Consider the following 17,970-nt stretch of genomic DNA (forward strand, 5'->3'; position numbering starts at 1 on the left):
CTTCTTTGAGTTAGAAAACCTTTTTATCTCTAATACCGGATTCTCAAAGGTGGATTTTTCCTAGGAAGATTAGTTTCGGATGGAGAATGTCATTTTAATCACAGTAAGGAATTCTGCAGATGGATACTACTTTTTTGATTTGGGCATTTGTGATGACTCGTGTTCCTGTTACCGAGAGTGAAGTAGGTACAGCCCTTCCCATTTTCATATCAGTATTTATAAGCATTCTCTCACTTTAAGCCTGCAGAGTTTACTTTGGAGGGCTTCCTTGCCTCTTCAACCTTTAAAATATTTCGTCTGACCTAAATAAAGTCATTAAAATGCTTTTCATTTTAGCATGGGTAATAGAAAATCTATTTAACATAGAAAATGTCAGAGCTCTCCTTGGTTAGCAAAAGGTTTTTGTTGAATAGGTTGTCAAGGATAATACTTTGAAAACAAAGTATATACATAATAGGCACAAAAAATGTATTCAAAAATGTTTCACTATTGGAACATATTTACTTTGCTTTTTGATCATGTAATTACTCTGTTTTTGGGTCACTGTTTTGAAAATATCCATGTTGTTTTGGTCAGTTCTTTGAACTTTGGCAAAACATCCATGTAGCTTCATAATTTTCTATGGGACATCCCATGATGTCCCTAAGGCTCTTTCAGGTAACACTCCTTATTTTCACAGAGCCAATGAAGTATCGGACTCTAAGCTTTTTGGGACTGTTCAGTCGTCCCTTGGCATGCCTGGAATTTTTTTTTTGGTATGGTAGTTAAGTGCTTGCTATGTGTCAAGCACTGTTCTAAGCCATGGGAGATAAAGGTTAATCAGACCAGACACAGTCCCTATCTCACAAGGGCCTCGCAGTCTAAGTAGAAGGTGGGCAGGGAACCTGATTGCCAACTCTGTTGTATTGTACTTTCCTGAGTGCTTAGTACAGTGCTCTACACACAGTAAGAGTTCAGTAATTACAGTTGATTGATTGACAGAAGGGAGAACAGATTTTCAACCCCCATTTTACAGTTTAGGAAACAGAAGTCCAGAGAAGTGAAGTGATTGGCCCAAGGTCACCTAGCAGACTAGTAGCAGAGATGGGATTAGAACCCAGATACTCTGGCTTCCAGGCCCGTGCTCTAACCACTAGGGCACACTGTTTGGGGGCTTTGTGGCTTTGTTTGGTGTTCTGCAAAAGATACTGTTAGTGCTACAGGCCCTGCTCACTTTTTTTTTAATGGTAAATGCTAAGCCCTTACTATGTCCCAGGCACTGTTCTGAGTGGTAACAATAATAATAATAATAATAATGTTGGTATTTGTTAAGCGCTTACTATGTGCAGAGCACTGCAGAGTCTAAGCACTGGGGTAGATCAGGGTGATCAGGTTGTCCCACGGGGGCTCACAGTTTCAATCCCCATTTTTACAGATGAAGTAAGTGAGGCACAGAGAAGTTAAGTGATTTGCCCACAGTCACCCAGCTGACAAGTGGCAGAGCTGGGATTTGAACCCATGATCTCTGACTCCCAAGCCCGTGCTCTTTCCACTGAGCCACGCTGCTTCTCTGGTGGCTAGAAGGTAAGCAGAATGGACACAGTCTCTGTTGTCCCTGGTTGCCAACAGCCACAGCCCCACCTCTCCCATCTTCCTCCAGCCCGAGGCCCTGGGCAGCATGCCCGGTGGTGCCGTGCCCCCTCTCCCCCGGGCTCCCCAGAAAACTTTGGCCCGCCGGGGCTTGTTTAAATGCAGTTGCGGTCCGGCCCTTGAATACATTGGTGGAATTCGCCATTTCACCTTTGTCATGGGGACTTCTAACCAATCCTCCTTGATTACCCAGGGATTGCTGAGTCAGAAGGTCATGGGTTCTAATCACGTCTCCTCCCCTTGTCTGCTGCGTGACCGTGGGCAAGCCACTTCTTTGTGCCTCCGTTATCTCATCTGTAAAATGGGGATTGAGATTGTGTGCCTCACGTGGGAGAGGGACTGGGTCCAACTCGATTTGCTTGTATTCACCCCAGCACTTAGTACAGTGCCTGACACAAAGTAAGCACTTAGCAAATGCCAGCATTATTATTATTATCATTATTATTATTGCTGTATTAGAAATTTCTGCCATCTCATGGTGAGAAAGGAAAATGCATTGTGAATTTTTTGACATTTGTGTGTGTTCTTTTTTTTAATGGTATTTAACTGCTTACTGTGTGCCAGGCACTGTACCTTTGTTCAGTCATTCATTCAATAGTATTTATTGAGTGCTTACTGAGTGCAGAGCACACTACTAAGCGCTTGGGAGAGTACAATGCAACAATAAACAGACACATTCCCTGCCCCAAACCATCTTATAGTCTAGAGACAAGTTTAGCATATACTATGTGTCAGGCACTGAACATTTGTTAAGCGCTTACTATGTGCCAGGCACTGTACTGATCGCAGGGTTAGATACAAGATAATCAGGTTGGACACAGTCCATGTCCCACGTGGTGCTCACAGTTTTAATCCCCATGGCCGAGAGGATAGAGCACGGGCCTGGGAGTCAAAAGGATCTGGGTTCTAATCCCAGCTCTGCCGCCTGTCTGCTCTATGACCTTGGGAAAGCCACTTAACTTCTCTGGCCCTCAGTACCCTCATCTGTAAAATGGGGATTGAGACAGTGATTCCCCATGTAGGACAAGGGACTGTGTCCAACCTGATGATCTTGTATCTACCCCAGAGTTTAGTACAGTACCTGGAAGCCTGGCACATAGTAAGCGCTTAACAAGTGCTTTTAGTTTTTTTTAAATGTTAAATGGAGAGACCAGTCGTAGACTTTGACATCCTGCAAGTAGTTGGAGAGAGTAGGAGAGTAAATTGGATGGATAGTCTCTATCATGCTGGTGGAAAGAGCGCAGACCTGGGAGTCACAGGACCTGGGTTCTGTTCCCAGCTCTGCCACTTGCTTGCTGTGTGACCTTGGGCAAGTACCTTAACTTCTCTGGCCTCAGTTTCCTTATCTGCAAAATGGGGATTCAATACCTGTCCTCCTTTCCTACTGTGACTGTGAGCACCATGTGAGACCTGATTAACTTGTATCTACCCCAGTGCTTGGCTGTAAACCCTTAGAGATGCCACAGTCATGATTATTACTTTCATTAGCACTGAAGAAAAGGGAAGCAATGTGGCGTAGTGGATGAAGCACGGGCCTGGGAGTCAGAAGGTCATGGGTTCTGATTCTGGCCTTGCCACAGGAATGCTGTGTGACCTTGGGCAAATTACTTAACTTCTGTGCCTGAGTTACCTCATCTTTAAAATGGGGATTGAGACTGTGAACCCCACATGGGGCAGGGACTGTGTTCAACCTGATTTTCTTGTGTCCACCGCAGCACTTAGTACGGTGCCTGCCACATAGTACGTGCTTAACAAATACCTCAATTATTGTTGTTGTTGTTGTTGTTGTCATTCACTGGAGCAGTAAGGGTGAGGTCTTCTCATTGCTCTGCTGGGTTAAAAGTTAAATGAAAATGTAAATGAGTGGTCCCAAATGAAAACCCCCCCTTCCGCTTGCGCCGAAAGCTAGCGTGGTGGGATTCAGCAGTGTCCCGTGTCTGTTCCTTGCGCAGGGCACGCTTGCCGAGCGGATCCGAGCCGGTGGAGCCGGGGTGCCGGCCTTTTTCACCAGCACGGGGTTTGGGACGTTGGTGCAGGAGGGCGGCTCTCCCATCAAGTACCACAAGGACGGAAGCATCGCCATCGCCAGCCAGCCCCGAGAGGTAAGAGCTGCCGTATTTGCGCATATCTTGTCTTAGGCCCAGAATCCTCTGGAGACTCAGGGGGCAGGCCTCCTGACAAGGCCTCTGGGTCGAGGTGAGGTCGAGGGGAGAGGCCTGTTGTTAGTGAGAAGTGGCGTGGCCTAGTACTCATTAATGGAAGACATCTGTATATTCCTCTCTCTGGCATTAGACCGAAGGGTTCTCCAGGACTAAATCATGTCTCCTGGGTATATTCTGGACTCCCAGTCATCTAGTACAATGCTCTGCACATGGTTCAGTGCTGTCTCCTTTAGTGCCAACTTTCTCACTGTACCTCAGTCTCTCATATCTCGCCACTGGCCTCTTGCCCACATCCTACATCTGTCCTGGAATGCCCCCCTCCTCATATCTGACAGACAATGATTCTCCACCCTTTCAAATCCTTATTGAAGACACATCCCCTTCAAGAGGCCTTTGTTGACCAAACCTCCTTTCCTCTTCTCCCACTCCCTTCTGTGATACCTGACTTGCTCCCTTTATTCACCCCTCATCCCAGCCCCATAAAACTTATGTACATATCTGCAATTTATTTCTATTAATGTGGGACTCCCCCTCTAGACTGTAAGCTTGTTGTACGCAGGGAATAAGTCTGTTTACTGATATATTGTGCTCTCCCAAGCGCTTAGTACAGTGCTCTGCACACAGTGAGTGCTCAGTAAGTATGATTGATAATTGTGGTATTTAAGAGCTTACTATGTGCCAAGCACTTTGTCAAACATTCATTCCATCATGTTTATTGAGTGCTTACTGGGTGCAGAGCACTGTACTATTCATTCAATAGTATTTATTGAGCGCTTACTATGTGCAGAGCACTGTACTAAGCGCTTGGAATGAACAAGTCGGCAACAGATAGAGACAGTCCCTGCCGTTTGATGGGCTTACAGTCTAATCGCGCTTGGGAGCGTACAGTACAACAGTAAACTGATACTTTCCTTGCCCACAATGAGCTTACAGTCTAGAGGACTGGAGTATATACAAGATAATCAGGTTGGACACAGATCCCGTCCCACATGGGGCTCACTCTCTTAATCCCCATTTTACAGATAAGGTAACTGAGGCTCAGGTAAGTGAAGTGACTTGCCCAAGGTCACACAACTGACAAGTGGCGGAGCTGGGGTTAGTGGCAGGTCCTTCCGACTCCCAGGCCTGTGCTCTAGCCACTAGACCACTCTGTTTTTCTGGTTTGATGCCTGCATCCGAGACTTACAGGTTTCCCCCGATCTTCCCTTCTCTTGCTTGCAAGCCTCTGAGCGAGGACAGTTCTGGAGGGGCTCCTCCTTTGTGGGAACTTTTGTATTAAGTTGCAGTATTTGTGTTTTCAGTGATCTGGATTCTGGAATTCTGCTTCTCCAACTGGTGTGAGTAATCGTGGATCACTAGAGACCTTATATAACCGTAGCTACGTACATAACTAGGGCAGCCATTTACAGAAGTTTCCTGGCAGTTTGTTACACACGCTGGAAACAACTGAGTAACTATTTCTTACCCCCTCTGCTGTGAAACAGTAGTTTAACGTAAATACTATGGCACTCCTGGATAGAAACATAGCTGAAGATAGCTCTCTGTGCTAGTCTCCAGGCAAAGCACCCCCTGCAATGGTCAGGAAATTCTCTCCCGTGCCAAGGAGATTGGGGAAGCAGCGTGGCTCAGTGGAAAGAGCCTGGGCTTTGGAGTCAGAGGTCATGAGTTCGACTCCCGGCTCTGCCACTTGTCAGCTGTGTGACTGTGGGCAAGTCACTTAACTTCTCTGTGCTTCAGTTCCCTCATCTGTAAAATGGGGATTAACTGTGAGCCTCACGTGGGACGACCTGATTCCCCTGTATCTCCCCCAGCACTTAGAACAGTGCTCTGCACATAGTAAGCACTTAACAAATACCAACATTATTATTATTATTATTAGAAGGTGTGGCAGGAGGGACGAAAATAAGGCTTTGCAGAGACACTTATCTCTCCCACAGCTTGCAAGGCAAGAACTGGAGCTCTGCGGAGCTCGATGAGAATGACAAAGCCCCAGTTTTCATTAGTAGACTGCTTCCGGTTGGTGAACTGCTCTATCAATCAAGTAATGATATTTACTGAGGGCTTTCCAATCCCCTCTAGACTGTAAACTTGTTATGGGCAGGGAATGTACCCTAGTGGATCGAGCCGGGCCTGGGGCTCAGAAGGATCTGGGTTCTCCACGACGTGTCTGTTGTGTGACCTTGGGCAAGTCATTTCACTTTCCTGTGTTTCAGTTCCCTCATAAATGGTGTTCAATGCCCGTTCTGTCTCCCCGTGTGGGACCTGATTATCCTGTGCCTACCCCCAACACTTAGTACAGGGCTTGGCACAAAGTAAACGCTTAACAAATACCAGTATTTTTCTCATTATTATTATTATTACTATTTTTGTACTCGCCCAGGGGCTTAGTACAGTGCCCTACCCATAATAAGCCCTCAGTAAATATCATTGATCGATTGATAGAGCAGCTCACCAACCGGGAGCGTGCTACTAATGAAAACTGGGGCTTCATCATTCTCACTGAGCTCTGCAGAGCTCCAGTTCTTGCCTTGCAAGTTGTGGGAGAGATAAGTGTCTCTGCTAAGCCTTACTTTCTTCCCTCCTGCCACCCCTCTTGTATAGTCTCCTTGGCACGGGAGAGAATTTCCTGACCGTTGCAGGGGGTGCTTTGCCTGGAGACTAGCACAGAGAGCTATCTTCAGCTGTAGAGGCATACCTCTAGCTATTTCGGCTTTTAGCAGCCCTGCCGTTGATCCAGGGAAAAGAACACCGTTCTAGGATTCTGGTCCAGGTTCTAGTTCCATCGTTGTTGTGTGTGGTATTTGTTAAGCACTTACTATGTGCCAGGCACTGGTCTAAGCATTAGGGTAGTTACAAGGTAATCAGGTGGGACACAGTCCCTGTCCCACATTGGGCTCATTGTCTTAATCCCCATTTTACGATGAGGTAGCTGAGGCCCAGAGAAGCGAAGTGACTTGCTCAGGGTCACACTGCAGACAAGTGTTGGAGCCGGGGTTAGAACTCCCAGGTACTTCGGAGTCCCAAGCCCATGCTCTGCCTACTAGGCAAAGTGTGCCCTAGGTGGCTAACTAGTGTGGGTGAAGGCCAGACATGCACTTCACAAGACTGCTGCACCATTGCCCGTCTACTCCTTCCTGGCACTCCGTGCCCCAACGGGCACCTGGCTGACAGTAATAAGAGAGCACAAATGGTGTTGAACAAGCAACTAGCACTAGAATCAGTTCTTCTGCGTTGGCCTCCGCTCCTGAAGTGCCAGGACTGAGAAGTTCGTCTTTGTTTCTGACTGGAATAATAATTATAATAATGGGGATGTTTGTTAAGCCCTTACTACATGCCAGGCGCTGGACTAAGAGCTGTGGTGGATACAAGGGAAGCGGGTTGGATATAGTTCCTGTCCCACATGGGTCTCACAATCTTAGTCCCCATTTTACAGATGAGGTAACCAAGGCCCAGTGAAGTGACTTGCCAGAGGTCACACGGCAGAAAAGTATCAGAGCCGGGATTAGAACCCACATCCTTCTGATGACAATAGACTCCACCATCATGCCAGTAGCTCTCCCTGCCTCCAGCTCTCGCCCTGTTTCCCTGCTCACATTCTTTGACTGGTTCACATTTCCGTTCACATTCTTTGACTGCTCGGATACACCTCGTCTACTTCTTCTTCCCTTCCTCTCTCTTGAGCCACTGCAATCTCTTTCACCTTCTTCATTCCACTGAAACTGGGCTCTTCAAGGTCACCGATGACCTCTTCATAACCAAGTCCAGTGGGCTCTACTCTGTCCTAATGGCCCTGACCTCCCAGTGATCTTTGACACTGTTGACCATTCCCTAATCCTGACTATTCTCTCTGACATTCCTTTCGTGACCTGGTTCTTTTTCTTCTTCTCTTTTGGTTTCCTTTCTTTCACTAATATGGCAGCGTAGCCTAGTGGAAAGAGCAAGGACCTGGGAGTCAGAGGACCTGGGTTCTAATCTCGCTCCCCAACGCCCCCCAACTTTCCCATTACAGTTGACAGAGCTGCCTACCATCCTTCCTGGCCCAGAAGCCTGCAACCTCAATGTCGTCTTTGACTCCCCACTGTCTTTTAACCTTCTTGTTCAGTGTGTCATAAATCATGCTGGTTCTATTTCTATAATATAGCCCAGACCCGCCCCTTCCACTTCTTCCAAATAATTATCTCCTTGGTTCAAACTTGGGTCATGTCCGGATTAAGGAACTGGGTCAGCCGTTGCATTGGTCTCTCTTCTTTCAACCCCTCTCTCTTTTATTCTGTACTACAGTGCTCTCTCGATTATCTTTCCATCAGGTCTCTCTGCATATGACTCTATTCCTCCAAGACCTCCAGTGGCTACTTATTTCCCTCAGCATCAAAGCTTGAACTCATGGTCTAGCGGAAATGTGTGGCCAAGTGGAAAAGGCACGGGTCTGGGAGTCAGAAGGACCTGGGTTCTAATCCCAGATCTGCCACTTATCAGCTTCATGACCTTGGGCAAGTCACTTAGCTTCTCTGGGCCTCCATTTCCTCATCTCTAAAATGGGAATTAAGACTGTGAGCTCCATGAGGGACATGGACTGCGTCAAACCTGATTATCTTGTATCTACCCCCAGGACCTCTTGTGGTGTCTGGCACATAGTAAGTGCTAAGCACTTAACAAAAACCATTAAAAAAACAACAAAAAACTCCATCCAGTTGACTTCAGCCCTCTCTCCAGATCTCTCCATTTACATATCTAGATTGTAAGCTCCTCAAGGGTAAAGATCATGTCTACCAACTGTGGTGTATTGTACTCACCCAAGTAGTTTAGTACTTTGCTCAGCACTCAGTAAGCGCAAAAAAAGCACAATCGATTATTTGCCCTTTTTATCTGCCACACACTTGCACTCTTCCTTCCTCCCCAGTTGACTCTGTGACTGTGACCCGCTCCTGACTCTTCCATCTCTGTCCCCTTACTTGTGTTGTTCCTCCTGTCTGGAACTTCCTCCCTCTCAACATCTGTCAGACCACCGTTCTCTCTAATCATCAATTTATCCACCTTTGAAAAGGGAGTAATTATGCCTGCATCTCTCTATCCCACAAGGATCTATGTATCTTTGGTTCCTTCTGCCCTAGATTTTCCAGAACTCCGGATGCAGAATCAGCAGCCTCTGCTCCTCCTCACCCCCCACGCCCCCAACATGCCATGCATTACCCGCTTACTGTCCATTGTTTCTCCAGAAAACAACACAGTCACCCATGCCAGTCTGTTCCAGAGTCACCACCTCGTGGTGGTGCCAGAAAGAAAAATGGATTTTCTTCTGCCACCTGGGCTTGGGTGTCAAGGAGTAGTCGAATGGCCAGCGGGTAGGCGCTCATGGGAACGAGGAGCAGCAGAGGCTAATTTGTCAGTCTGCCCCGGAATTATCTGCATCTGACCTGTAAGAGGACAGATTCCCCTGTGAATCAGAGCTCGATTTAGGAAGAGCTGTGAGAGCAATCTGCATTGGTGTCATGATCCCCTCCTCACTGCTCCTCCTTCTCTTCTCTTATTCTCTGCACTGACCTCTTGTTCAACCCTTTCCCCTCTGCCCATAACTCCCTCTCCCTTCATAGCAAACAGACCGCAACCCTCCCCATCTTTTAAAGCTCTTCTGAGATCCCCTCTCTTCCAAGAAGTCTTCCTGAAGCTCCTAATGCAGTAATCAGTCAACCAGTTAATCACTCATATGTATTGAGTGTTTACTGTGTGCAGCCCACTGTACTAAGCGCTTGGGAGAGTACAGTACAACACAGTTGGTAGGTACGATCCCTGCCCACAACAAGAAGCTTTCTTTAATCATAAAGAGATATCCTTATCCAGGAGTGCTTTTTTTTTTTAAGTAGGGAGAGAAGACTGAGAATGCCAAAGTATTTTTTTTTAAACCCTGAGGAATGCTTAAAATGGAAGACCAAAAAAGAGAAAAGATTCTGAGGTTTAAAAATATTACCATTTAGTCCATTAGTCTTCATATTTCTTTGAAATAATTTCTATTAGCATACTGAAGGAAACTGAGAGAGTGTGAATTATGTTTTAAGTACACCAGAAAAGTTTTAGACATATTTAAATAAAACACAATTAGTGTTTCCATGGAACCCAGGTATTTGTCATCTTTTTGCAATAATATTTGGATTTCAGCCCTTAGGATTTCCTAAATCAACCCAATACAATACCCCCTTTTCAGATAGATTTTATTAGGCGCTCCACTGACAAAGAGATGGAAATTTTACGGGCGCTTGTAGTCGAGCCAGTGAAATGGCTTTTTCGTCTGTGCTGGTGTTTGAGCCCGTGAAACATTATTCATCGTGAGCAGATGCGCAGTGTATTTATGAGTGTCCATGAAGAAGGGTAAATTCTCCCTTATGTTCTGCCAGAGCTGGCTTGGGTGGCTGTCCTGTCACACGACATGACACGTGTATTTACCAGTCATGCAGGGTAAGAGAATGATGTCACGAGGAGCTTTTGGCAGGCAATGAGTGACATTTATTGAGTGCTGCTGTGGGTGGTCCACTGTACTGAGTGTTTGGAAGAGCAGAAAAGAGCGAGAAGGTACAGTCCCCTCTCCCTCCATCCCCTCATCTCTTCCCCCCAGTGGCTTTCAGTCTCTTGGGGAGACAAACACCTAAATTACAGAAAGGGAGAGTAATAGAGTATGTCACCTATGTGTATAAATTCCCACAGAGGCACAATGTGGGAGGTTAACTTGAGGAGTCTGTCCAAATCCTCCTGAACCTCTGACAAAAACATAGCACAGAGTGGTTGTGAACAGGAAGTCAATCAATCAGTTGTATTTACTGAACACTTAATCTGTGCAGAGCACTGTCCTAAGTGCTTGGGAGAGTACGATACAACAATATAATGGCCACATTCCCTGCCCACCACGAGTTTACACTGTAGAGGGGGAGGTGGACATTAATATAAATAAATGTTACAAATCCATGCAGAAGTGCTGTGGGGCTGAGGAAGGCGTGAATAAAGGGAGCAAATCAGGATGACGCAGAAGGGAGGAGAAAAGGAAATGAGGACTTAGGGAAGGCCTGGTGGAAGAGATGTTCATTCAGTGAGTCTATGAAGGAGGGGACAGTATTTGTCAGATATGAAGAGGTAGGGAGTTCTAGGCCAGAGGCAGGACGTGGGTGAGAGGTCTGTGGAGAGATAGATGAGATTGAGATACAGTGAGTAGGTTGGCATTAGAGGAGCCAAGTGTGTAGGCTGGGTTGTAGTAGAGTAGTGAGGTGAGATAGGGGCTAAGGGGATTGAGGGCTTTAAAGCCATTGATAAGGAAATAAGAGACTGTCCCACTGTCCCTTAAAAGAATGTCTCCACTGTTACACAGCCCTCCACTCTCTGATGGTCCACCCTGAGACAGCTGCCTCTTTCGCTTCCTCCCTGAAACTGGCCTTGGATTCTCTACGTTCCTGGTGAAATAGAGTCATGTCTTCTCAATCTTTCTACCCTCCTACCAGCTACATTCAAACACATGCACATAACCCATGAGAGTTTCTATCCCCCAGAAGGCATTCGTTGTAGTGGAAAGAGCACCGCACGGGGAAGTCGGGAGACGTGGATTTTAGATCCCTCATCTGCTTCTTGCCTGGTTTATGACCTTGGACAAGTCACTTCACTTCTCTCTTAAATGGGAGTAAAATGCCTGTTCTCCCTGCCTTTTAGACTTTGAGCCCCATCTGGGCCAGGGATTGGGGCTGATCTGATTATCTCCTGTCTACCTCAGTGTGTTTAACACAGTGCTTGGTGCACGGTAAGCACTTGAGGAATAGCATCATCATTACAAATCTTTTTTTTGACCCTCTCACACCGAGTGTCATTGCAACAGGGTTGCAGTGACCGGTAGCGCTCATAACCTGCTCAAGCAATCCTACTACCGTAGGGCAGAGTGGCACTTGGAAAATTCTCTCATAGCCACGGACTTCCTTTTAAATTTAGACCTAACCTAATTTCAGTGGGATGAGGAAGGGTGTCCTAAAGATGGGGGGAATGTTATTTTTATCTCACACTGACATTGTGGTTATCATCATCATAGTTAAATTTATTAAGATTTTACCACCAACCACCCACTGTGCTAAGTCCTGGGATAAATATGAAGTAATTTAGTCAGGCACAATTCCTGTCCTATAAAGGGTTCACATTCTAGGCATGGGCAGACACACAGGATAGAGCACAGGCTCCGTCACTTGTCTGCTGGCTATCCTTGGGCAAGTCACTTCACTTCTCTGGCCCTCAGTTACCTCATCTGTAAAATGGAGATTAAAACCGTGAGCCCCATATGGGACTTGGACTGTGTCAAACCTGATTAGCTTGTGTCTCCCCCAGTGCTTGGAACAGTGCCTGGCACATAGTAAGTGCTTAACAAATACCATTAAAAAAAATGGGCTGTGGACTTACTTTAGAAAGCTCAATGCTGCATCTGTATCTATATATTGATTAGACATATTTAGCATATGTAGATTTAGCTCAGGCAGATTCAGCATATATGTATAATATATATGTGTATTCTTTTACTTAGACACACACAATATTGCCTAGAAGTAATTCCCCTGTAAGTATTCAGACTTCCTTATCTTAAAAAAAAAAAAAATCATATCTGTCCTTTCCCTCGGGGGAAAAAAGGCTGAAATTCAGGCAGGTTCCCACCTTGACAGAGGTGAGAACCATCCCCTGCATGCACTAAATGGCAGCTCGGATTTTGTCTTAATGCTAACAGGGTTGGCATTTTTTCAAAGTATTGATTTCAAAACGCACCTCTAAATCCTCCAAGGTTAACCCCGAGAAAGCCTTAAAGATGGGCTCTGCCCGCATCCCCGGCTTTCTCTGCAAAATACACCCAGAAATCCAGCAGATGGTGCAGTTGGAATGGTTTAGAGGGAAGGAGGAGATGTGCTGGGAAAATGCTATGGTAATTATACGGTCAGAGAGGATTTTGGTTTTCAGTTCCTAGAGCCTCACCCCATTCAAACTCGACAACTTTTAAGCAAAGTTTCAAATCAAATTTCCTTAAAAAAAGAGGCAAGCAGAATGTGTGCAGTAGAAAGTAATCTTGCAGGAAACTGCTGGACTGACCTACCCTGTGTGTGCTTTTCTGCAGGTGAGGGAGTTTGATGGTCGCCAGTTCATTTTGGAGAAAGCCATCACGGGGGACTTCGCTCTGGTGAAGGCATGGAAGGCAGACCGGGCAGGAAATATCATCTTCAGGTAGAAAGCTTCGAAGAAGAAAGCATGACGTAGTGGATAGTGTACGGGCCTGGGAGTCAGAAGGTCGTGGGTTTTAATCCCGGCTCTGCCACTTCTCTGCTCTATGACCTTGGGCAAATCACTTCACTTCTCTGTGCCTGTTACCTCATCTGTAATATGGAGATTGAGACTGTGAGCCCCACGTGGGACAGGGACTGTGTCCAGCCTGATTTGCTTGTATCTCCACCCGCGCCCCCCCCCCCCCCCAGTCGCCACCCCCCGGCACTCAGTACAGTGCCTAGAAAACAGTAAGTGCTAAATACTACTACTATTATTATTATTGTTATTAACGCAGTAAGAAATCACAAGAAGGTTTTAGGTGGAGGGATTTGACGAAGATGATGAAGGTGCTTATTCAGAAGAAGTTATTGCACCAAGATGATTCTGTAAATGCTCGTCTTGTGGCTTGTCAGGAATGGTCTTTTAAGCACCCTAGCCTTTCGAAAGACACTTTGATGTTTTTGATGATTTTATAAACCCCAGTACCATCTCTGGCATTGGAGAAAAATTTTAGGTACAGAAGACATTTGTGGATGATGTAGCCTGGAATTTTTGTTGTTCAGCTAGTCAGCTGGGAAATTCTTCCTGCCTCCTCTGGTGAGACTCTTCTGACAGTACCAAATCAGTACTTGAATAATGGTTACAAATCAATTTTTGCAGAAACAGTAAAGGGCCAGCTCTCATTCAATAAATCAACCAGTGGATGGTATTTATAGAGGATGTATTGAGTGCTAGACCCTGACAAGTTATTTGGAGAGTTAGCATTCGTGAGATACATGTTTTCTGTTCTCAGTTTTTTTGGGGAGACAGACGAAAATTATTTACTGAAAGCAAGAGGAAAAACAAGGATAAAACAGAAAACAGTATAAACACAGCACAATGAAGCAGCTGAACACAAAACTGAATGTACAGATAAATATATGCATACAATATAGAAATAAAATAAAAATGCATTTGTACATCCTTCCACTTCCTTCCCATATGCTTTGGCAGGGACGTCTCGTGCTGGGTGGTAGTTTTGTGCATCAAATAGCAGCAGCGGATGTATTTATTGAACACCTACTGCTTGCAGAGCACTGTAGTGGACACCTTCTGTTTGCAGAGCACTGTACTGGGTGCCCTCTTTGGGCAGAGCACTGTCCTGAATTTTTCTCAAGCCTCCCTCTGCTTATCTTTTCCTAGTCTGTGTCGATTCTTTGCCCCCCTCCCACATTGTAATGAAACACATTTTCTCTCCCCCACTTCTGTCTCAATTACAGGAAAACCGCAAGGAATTTCAACTTGCCCATGTGCAAGGCTGCACAGACCACAGTGGTAGAGGTAAGAAAAAAATCAAAATCAAATAAAAAAAACCCATTCAAACCAGACAGTGAAACAGGGTTGCGTTGCGGAGTGGAAATCGGACTTTGGGCTCCACATTGGGGTTGGTCCAGAGGAGACCTCCGAAGCTGGAAGTCCCCCTCCTGAACACCCCGGCCTTCTAGTCTCCGGGCAAGGATCCAGAGTATTGCCAAGTTTGAGAGGGGAAGCCAAGCTTCAATAGGAAAAAAAATGGTTCATAGAAAGTCTTTGAGGATTTGTATTGAAAGCGGTGTATCTAGGAGTTTGTGGGTCGATGGATCTGGTTTATTTTTCCCCTTTTTCCCTGTGGACTAAACTAAACTTGAATATCTCATTTGTGTGTGTGTGGAATGTCTGAAGGTGCCCTGGACTTTTCTCAGGGTCTCCCACAATAACCCCATCAGGCCAGCAGTTTACCAAATACCATATGGGTCGTCAATGTGGCCCTATGGCTTGGAATCGGATCTCAGATGTCTTAAAGAGCCCTGGTTGCCACAGATCTGCGACTATTAAATAAAAAACATGTGGCTGAAAAGAAAGGACAACTGCTTGATTTTTCAGAATGGCCTCTCATTTCATTCCATTTGAGTATTGTCTTTAGTTCCACTTGAGATCTTGTTAAAAAAAAAATTGGCGTGTAATAAGAAAGGCAGCATGGTTTCATGAATAGAGATGGAAATGTTCCATTTCCCCAGACGGTAGTTTTGGTATTTCTTTGAAAACGATTTTCTCTTCCAAAAGTTTATTTTGAATTTCGAAACATAATTTAAGAACTGTGCACAGTGAAGGAAATGACAGGTTATGCATGTTTCGCCTTTCAAAATAAAATAATGTTTTTCCTTCTAAATTCTGCAAACCTCTTTTAGCTTATACCATAGAATGAAGATAGAATGAAAGCTGGAGATATTTCTCTCGTATGGCAGCAGGTTAGTTGCTCCAACAAATACAACTAGTGGGTGCATATATGATGCATATAGTTACCCTTCAGTTTTGAAGATGATATGACTCATGGTAGGAGCCCATCTGTGCATGTGCGTTTGACTGAAAAGGTTGACGTCGACCGAAACACTGTGCCGTGTTGTTAGAATTTAAGAACAGTTCCTTTCTGTGTTAACGGACTTGTCCCATTCAGGGCCTGTCTCTGTGTTTTCAGGCCTGCCTCCTGGCAATTCCATCTCGGTGAAGTCTTTGCTCAAGGAGCGCAGGCCCTGTCTCGATCTCTGTCCTCCAGGCTGCTCCGTCGGCTACAGTGTTCTCCCAGCGTGTTGTTTGAGACTGGGCTTCACTTTGTGTTTACTGCATTTACCTTGCCCTCCTGGCATAGGCTTGGGTTGCCTTTCAGTGTCCTGGCTGGGTGTCCTGCTCGTGCTCCATTTTATCACGTGCCCTCCCCACTGGCTGACTAGACTGTGTTGTTGAGAGTGGCGCCTCAATGGTGGTGAGCTGACTGTGTTTTAGGACCTCCTTGATGGTAATCCCATCCTGTCATCCGATGCTGAGTGTGGTTTGCAAGTGGGGCGGGTGACACCACTCTAGAAGTCACATGTGTCTTCTGAAGAGGATCCAGGTCTCACAGTCCTCTTGAAGGCTGGACAGCACCAGACCTTATAGATAGTCAGCTTCCTGACTGCCTTGATTCCCTTTTCTTACCTCACTCTGACTCACAGTGTGCCCAAAGTCTTGCTGCCTTTTTAAATTCTGTTTTGTACTTTATCCATGCACCGTTGGGCAGTGTACTGCCAGGTAGCAGAATTAAGTGGTGATGTATTTTCATACGCAGCTGCTGCTGCTCTGCTAGCCTTGGGGCAGGTCCTGCAGGGTGTGTCCCACTGCTCTGCTCTCCCAGAAGCAGAATCGGGGGGACTCGTCTTGGAATTAAAGCATATACAGGAACCGGGTCAGGAAGAATTTCGGGGAGGGGGCTGGTGAATCACTGTTAGAACTGGGCAAGTTGGGAAAATTTTGAGACTTGTCACCATCATAGGATGCAGTCAGAAGTAGCTTTTCTGACTCATAACAATAGTCAATGATGGCTTCATCTTCAGAGATGGACTTCATGAATTTAGGTTGTCTTGGGCTCCGGGATTAATGTTATTGAAATGACAGTGTTCAGGTCTAGACAGTCAATCGGTTCATCAATCAGTCAATCAGTGGCATATATCAAACAGTGGCATTTACTGAGCACTTATTTTGTATAGAGCACTGTACTCTGTTTGGGAAAGCATAATACAGAGATAGACGTTAAAATAGACCACGGATAACGAAGATAGTAGAATGCTGTTCATTGATAGTATTTATCGAGTGTCCACTGGGAAAACCTTTAACTGCTGGTTGGTTTTTATTGTCTCTGTGGCAAGGTGTCTTAAGAACTTCTGCAGGAAACCTTTTGCATCACGCCTTTTTGCAGACTGAACTTCAGTTAATAGAAGGGGTGAAATAAATGTAAATCAGCCGATATTGCTCCAAGAAGTGAAATTTGATGAGAACATCAACTATTTGACTTGTTAAGTTCTCTAACCAAAGATTGGTGTTTCTGGTTTCAAGGTGAGGAGCGTTTAGCTTGCTAACACCTCAGTGTCCAAAATCATGTGAATTGCACTGACGTGTAATGGGTGCATTATTGTTTAAAATAACAGATGGGCTCTAGAAGGACTTTTGTGATTATAAATTGCTAGAGATGAGGGATCACTTTTCAATCAGGAGAAAAAAGATGGGAAGATCATAGTAGGTCAAAAGTTCTGAATCAACAGGGAAATACTGCTGTTAAGATGTTGTTGAGATGGAACAACAGGAGTGGAACAAGCATGTTCCTGTTAGGATATGCTATTCTCCTTGCTATCACCCCTTAATTGAAGTCCCAGACAACTCAGTCAATGGGATTTGAGTGCTTACTGTGTAAAATGGGGATTAAGAGTGTGAGCCCCACATTGGACTTCCTGATTACATTGTATCTCTCTGGGGAGTCAGAGGTCATGGGTTCTAATCCCAGCTCTGCCACTTGTTAGCTGTGTGACTTTGGGCAAGTCACTTCTCTGTGCCTCAGTTACCTCATCTGTAGAATGGGGATTAAGACTGTGAGCCCCACGTGGGACAACCTGATAATCATGTATTTACCCCAGAGCTTAGAGCAGTGCTTGGCACATAGTAAGTGCTTAACAAATACTATCATTATTACTATTATTGATATTGCTTGGTACATAGTAAGTGCTTAAATACCATTATTATTATTAATACTAATATTGCTTGGCACATAGTAAGTGCTTAATAAATACAATCATTATTATTAGTATTACAGAGCACTGTACTAAGCGCTCTGTGCCTTAGAGAAATGAAGTGATTTGCCCAAGGTCACACAGCAGACAAGTGACGGAGCCAGGTTTAATACTCAGGTCCTTCTGACTCCCAGGCCCAGGCTCTATCTTTTAGGCCATGCTGCTTCACTACCCACTTCCCTGCCCTCCAGGAGCCTAGAGTTTAGAGGAGGAGGCAGTCATTGAAATAGGTTAAGGATATGAATACAAGTGTGGTGGGGCTGAGGGTGGAGTGACTAAAGGATATTCTAACTTCACTTTGT

General features: G+C 45.4%; 1 protein-coding gene across 1 annotated transcript in view; it reads left to right on the forward strand.

Moving 5' to 3' along the window:
- OXCT1 (3-oxoacid CoA-transferase 1) overlaps positions 1 to 17,970 on the forward strand; it is a 106,347-nt gene that overhangs the window by 24,279 nt on the left and 64,098 nt on the right. The window contains exons 5-7 of the mRNA XM_029060355.1: positions 3,582 to 3,731; positions 12,910 to 13,016; positions 14,315 to 14,375. Of these exons, the coding sequence (XP_028916188.1) occupies positions 3,582 to 3,731; positions 12,910 to 13,016; positions 14,315 to 14,375 (318 nt within the window). The remainder of the gene's footprint in view (positions 1 to 3,581; positions 3,732 to 12,909; positions 13,017 to 14,314; positions 14,376 to 17,970) is intronic.

The sequence above is a fragment of the Ornithorhynchus anatinus genome, chromosome 3, assembly GCF_004115215.2.
Source record: "Ornithorhynchus anatinus isolate Pmale09 chromosome 3, mOrnAna1.pri.v4, whole genome shotgun sequence".
NCBI classification, from domain to species: domain Eukaryota; kingdom Metazoa; phylum Chordata; class Mammalia; order Monotremata; family Ornithorhynchidae; genus Ornithorhynchus; species Ornithorhynchus anatinus.